Genomic DNA, 6000 nt, shown 5'->3' on the forward strand with positions numbered 1-6000 from the left:
GGCCAAGGCTAAACTTGGACATAGAGAAATTGTGAAGGGAAAAGTGACAAGAAAATACCTTGATGCATCACGCCAACAAATTTCATTTTAGCCGCAGAACATAAAATCACACTCAAAATGGGTGAGAGAGAAAAGAAGTGCAGAGAAAAAACAAACAAACCAGTTGTATCCTACCAGCACTAGTGACACACTGGACCAATAAAGCAATTGGTTTCAATTAAACAAGCCACAGGATTTGACTGCTCCCATGTGTCGCTAAAAGTCCCCAAAAAGGTCAAGTCTCCTATCTCAACAAAACCAATTACGGCACATCTGCTGATAATGGGTGTTCAAGGCCACTTCCATATATCTGCCCACAAATTTGCACTATAAAATGTATCAATGGCCCAAAAATGATAGAGCAGTGAGCTAAAAATCCCTTTATGGGTACATATCTAAATATCTCAAACAGATAACTAAATAGACCTGCTGTTGTCTAGAATTACTCTAACCTCTGCACTGGTGACCTGATCAGAAATATTGAATATGTTGAGAGGGCAAATAAAGAAGAAAAATAACTGACCGATAAGAATCTTTTTATTAGTCAGATAGCATCCAGTGGCCCTGAGGAAGAGGCTCATGAACACATGGAATCATTATTATAGGAAATGAACCTCCACTCAGGAAAGGAAAGCCATATCATTAGAGGGAGTACCAAACAACAACTACATTTAATTACAATATTGATTTGTGCTCTTCTTGTGAGGCCTGTGGTCCTCAGAAATTGGAATGATGATCCACCTTTGCATAACACAAAGGTTTGGTAAACATGGACAGAGTTTGTTTTTGAAGGCCAATTATTCACATGAATTGCACGCTTAATTTTCATGACAGGAACCTAATTTTGCCATTCAGGTTAAAACATGACAGTGTTGTTGTACTGGAAATGGTCATCAAACCATGATTAAAAGGAGGCCAGGACCTCAGGTCAGTACTGAACAACTCAACATCTGTAACACATCAGCACATTAAATATAACAGATACAGCACATTAAATATAGCACTGGACTGATCCCTAGAGAATACAGTGGCAATCATATAGCATGGATTATACTTCATCTACATCATTAGCTTAGTATGATGCCTTTTAAAATAAATGTATCTTTTGAGCATTCCTATTATATTATATACATAACATGTATATTTATTCTCTCTCAAGTACATCTCGTCTAAATCTGGAGGCAGTGCTATTACGAACGCTTTTAACTTCTACGATATGCCACTCAAACAGCATACACTATACATTTTCTAAGTCAGTGGTGCATTGCGATGCCTTTTAAAATAGATATGTAAATCTCTCTCAAGAAAAACATCACATGAAGCTGGAGGAAAATGTTAATATCTGCCATGAAATACTTTAGGAAAGTCAACTTAAACTTAATCCTATGTTTTGTCACGCTATACCCAATTTAAAACAGTATTTGTTAATTATCTCAGCATGACTATAATTACATATTCTTATAATTTCATATTATTTATATTTGTACTTTTAAAAATGAATTTGTTACAAAAAACAGAAATAGTGATAATGTGGCCTAATTATGCTGTAACATTACACCCAATATGTGAATATGTATTTTAATCTACAATAAAGTTAATTGGGAAAATAAATAAATAAAAAATCCATACATATGTTATACAACTAGCCTAACAAGATTTTATATCAGGGACAACAGCAGAAACCACTGGCTACAATACATATGATCAATTTGCAAAGACTTTAATTAAAATAGAACTGCACAAAACTAATTGGTAAAGATAGTGCATCAATTAAATATTCAAATATTTTGTATAAATGTTAAGAGCATAGGATCACACACTGATAACTTACTGCCTTCCAGTTGCTCTGGTGAATCCCCAAACTCAGTAAAACGGCGACCAGTCTTACAGTTGACCAAGTTCTGAAGAGAAACATAATTAAGACTCCGGTATAATAGGAACGAATGAAGTTTGTTAGTGTCTAACCAGATGACACAGGAGCCTCTGTTAGATCTCTGGATATTTTCCAGAAGTCTCGATGTCTCCAACCATACTGCTTGCTGCCGTTTGGCACATATGCTCAATCCTACATAATGTCTTATGGAGATCGTAATATTTGTAATTGAATCACGCGTTTTTTCCTCGTAACAGACCGCAAACAACCTTCCGTTGCGAGTTCCCAGCACACACTGGGCAGAAGAGAAGACAAGAGTGGCGCGTGTGGAGAAATGAAGGCACGGTCCGCCTCCCCTTCACGCACGAAATGAGGGTGACTTCACTCATTCGATAAACTCTGATTTCCAGTCATACCCTTATAAAAACTGTTTTGGGTGAAAAAAAAAAAAAAAAAAAAAATTTCCCACGAGAGAATGGGACGGAGGCTTGCGGTTACCTAAATGCACGAACTCCTGAAATACAATTAGGTAATTGGAGTAAAATATTATTGTTCATATTATTAAATATATTTAATTTTGCCATTTACTAATGATTTTCCAGCACTAATCCACCGATCATTTAGGCTATCGATGCTAAACATGCTACATCGATCACATACACAACCTAAACGTTTTATGAGGAACCTAAACAATTATGAGGACTTTGTAACTTTATATGAAAGATGAAGGAAAATGATGTCAATGTTAATGTAGGCCTTTGTTTTTTTTTTAAACAATCACTAGGAACCAGTAATAAATTATTCCTGAGCTGTCCCCTTATGTATAGGTGTCTAGAAATTTTATTAAAAGAATTAGAAAACGCATTTTAACTATTGAGAAGCGTTTTATCTTAAAAAATAAGTTAATAATAATAATAATAATAGAGATTTTTTAAAAGGGTCATGCGATGCGATTTCAATATTTCCTGCGATTTCACACAACATTACAGTGGTTGGGGGGTAATATTTTCATCACGCTTGAGGCATTCGGCCAATCACAACGCACTGGATAGCTGGCCAATATGAGCACACCTCGTTTTTCAGAGCGATGAGCTTTGTAAAAAACGACGCATTTCAGGAAAGCAGAGCATAGAGGAGAAACAATGATGTACATTAACCTTAAACCACATTGCATTACACCAAATACACAAAACAATGTTCTTTTTAGCGACGTCATATGACCCCTTTAAGTTGTATTCACAACACTGTTCCAGAACAGTTCAACCCAACTATTCAGATGTGTGCAGTGGATTTTATGGAGGGCTGTTGCCTGAACCTGCAGAGTAGCCGACAATGCCGTCTGTGCTCAAAGGCTGTTTCTATAAAGAGGGGCGGTTCCAACTTTGCAAGGACAGTCTGGCGCTTCTGACTCGCAGCCTGTAAGTAAGTTTTTTATATTTGAAGAATTTGCCACTGATGATTCAAATACAAGTTTTGAGCGGTGTACAAGTTTGAGCGCTCTGATCACAAATGCAGACATTGTTTATTGTTTACACAGCGCAATACACAATGTGTAAAAACGCATAAGTCATAATAATCAGTAATTATGTCCCCAATGGATGCAACAAATGCCTCGTTTGTAATAGGTTTTATTGGTTTTGTCTCATCGCACCGTGTCAAATAATGCACAGTATAGTAAGGGGCGTAACATTTCCGTCACACGCTTGAGGTATTTGGCCAATCACAATGCACTGGATAGCTGGCCAATCAGCGCACACCTTACTTTTCAGAATGCGTTTCAGAAAGCCGGGGCATAGAGGAACAACAACTATGTACATTATGTGGAAAATAGTATGTTTTGTTTTTACTTTTAACCGTATAAACACATTGCATTACATCAAATATACAACATAATGTTCTATTTAGTAATATCAAATGAGAATTTTAAAACACAGTAAGGAAAAGAAATGTTACATTGGGAGACCTGTATGAGATGAACTTATTTCATCGCAGATGAACCATGTTGTAGGACAAAGGCTTTTTAAAAATATTCTACCTTTTTGTGGAAACACTGAGTTCTTCTAAAAACTGCCCACTGATATTCCAAAGTCAAAAGATCGAAGATTTTTTGTGCAGTCAAGCTGATGCACCGCAGGGTCTGAATTTAAGTTCAGTTCATGAACAACAAGAGTGACCAAATGAAAGCACAAATTCATAAGCTCGAGCTGGATTTTTTTTTTTTTTTTTTCATTGTGAGGAAGAAAAAGAAAGATGAAAGAGACCTTCAACTCAACTCAGTAATTGGTCAGTTAATTATCTATCATAATGTGATAAATTATGCATGCCTCTCACAGTTTTATGGTCTATATTGTCTTTTCCTCCATACCTAAATTATATTTCTTTTCAGTTTTCAGGTCTTTTCATTGCTTTCATTTATCCTTTTTCAATTTCATTGTCTGAATAGTGATTGTCTTGTTTGAATGGCCATTTAACATATTTAATGAACAGCAGGGACTATGACAAATACGCTTATGATCACAATTGAGTATCTGTGTTGCTTAGGCTGTCCCTAAGGGGAAAAGATAATTTGCATATGTATTTGATGTTTTTATCCAGCAAGGGTTAAATATTTTCTTAGCTGGACAGTAGACCCATATTGCTTCCAACTACCTTGTCATGCTGAGAGAAAGAATGAGGTAATTAGTTTTAAGGGCAGATTGTCATAAACATTGATTTCCATGACAGCTGTCCTCAAAATAAGCCTGTTTAACAGATACTGATCAATAAGACTGTGGTGAACACCCATTGTGTTGTGTGATAAATACTCAGTTCTGTGACTAATGGTCGGATTAAATTTTCAGACTTTTCCATAGAAAAAAATAGAGCAATATTCTACTTCTCCTTCTTTCTCCCACTTTCACTCTAACTCATTTGTTCTCTATATAGTAAACAACAAAATCCTCTCAGTCTCAGAAAAATCATCTGAAGATTCCATAAAAACACAAAGGTATTGACATTTCAAAAAATGTAAAGGACTGAAGAAAGATGGTTTTGGGGAATGCTAAATTTGTTTTAATACATTGCAATATATAATCAGAAGTGGACAGTAATGAAGTACATTTACGTGAGTAAAAAGGACACACTACCACAACAAAATGAACAATTAATCTAACTCTTGAATGCTATTTAAAATATTTACCTCTCTCCTTTTTCCTCCTCCTCCCTCTCCTTCCTTAACAGGCGATGACTTTGCCACATTCTTCTTTAATAAAAATTAAAACCATCAGCACAAGTTCTCCACACCACAAACTGTCAAACATCTTACCAGCAAACATAGCTTACCATGCTTTTCTCACACACATAAAAAACTCTTGGAAAGTTAACAGTCTGTCTTCAGTATTGGGCATGTAATCAAGACTGCCTTGCTCTTAGTTGTTGGAGCCTTAAGACTGGCAAGAGCTGCTTCAAAAACTTCAGTACTTGCTGGATTTGTCCACTGTGTTTTGATACGGTTAACCACCAGATCATCTTGTCAACACTGCTGGCAAAGGGCATCTCAGGGGCCAAACTCCAGTGGTTTGAGTCTTACCTCTCAGATAGGTCCTTCAGGGTATCGTGCAGGGGCGAAGTGTCCAAGTCTAGCTACTGGGGTGCCTCAAGGCTCAGTTTGTGGACCACTTCTCTTCTTTGTCAACATGGCATCACTAGGTTCTGTCATTCAGAAACATGGCTTTTTATACCACTGCTATGCTTATGTGCTCTCCAGAAGCTTGCATTCTGCAAATTAATGGCATATTTATAGTGCAATCCCAAAGAGGCATGAAATACCTGACCTACCCAGCTCAAGCCAAGCATTCCTTAGCAATCTTTTAGAAATGGCTAAAAACATATCCTTCCATTTTCACTTGCCCCTCTAACACTTGCACTCTCTATTCTGTTTCTATACTGTCTACTTGTTTTCACTTTATTTATTATAAAAAATAACCCTCAAACACTAGCGTTCTGTGTATCAAGAAGTTAGAAAGCATTTTTGTCATTTTTGTTTTGATGTCAAACAAATCTTGCTGTATTTTTTACTAAACAGTGTAGCTGTTGTAAAGTTATACAGC

At 36.4% G+C, this 6000-nt stretch overlaps 1 protein-coding gene across 1 annotated transcript in view; it reads right to left on the reverse strand.

The window, feature by feature from the left end:
* The window catches only part of LOC132161147 (vasoactive intestinal polypeptide receptor 1-like), a 36744-nt gene extending 34488 nt beyond the window's left edge, over window positions 1-2256 (reverse strand). Inside the window, exon 1 of the mRNA XM_059570966.1 lies at window positions 1871-2256. Within this exon, the coding sequence (XP_059426949.1) occupies window positions 1871-1954 (84 nt within the window). The 5' untranslated portion in view covers window positions 1955-2256. The remainder of the gene's footprint in view (window positions 1-1870) is intronic.
* Window positions 2257-6000: the final 3744 nt, after the last annotated feature.

The sequence above is a fragment of the Carassius carassius genome, chromosome 17, assembly GCF_963082965.1.
Source record: "Carassius carassius chromosome 17, fCarCar2.1, whole genome shotgun sequence".
Classification (NCBI taxonomy): Eukaryota; Metazoa; Chordata; class Actinopteri; order Cypriniformes; family Cyprinidae; genus Carassius; species Carassius carassius.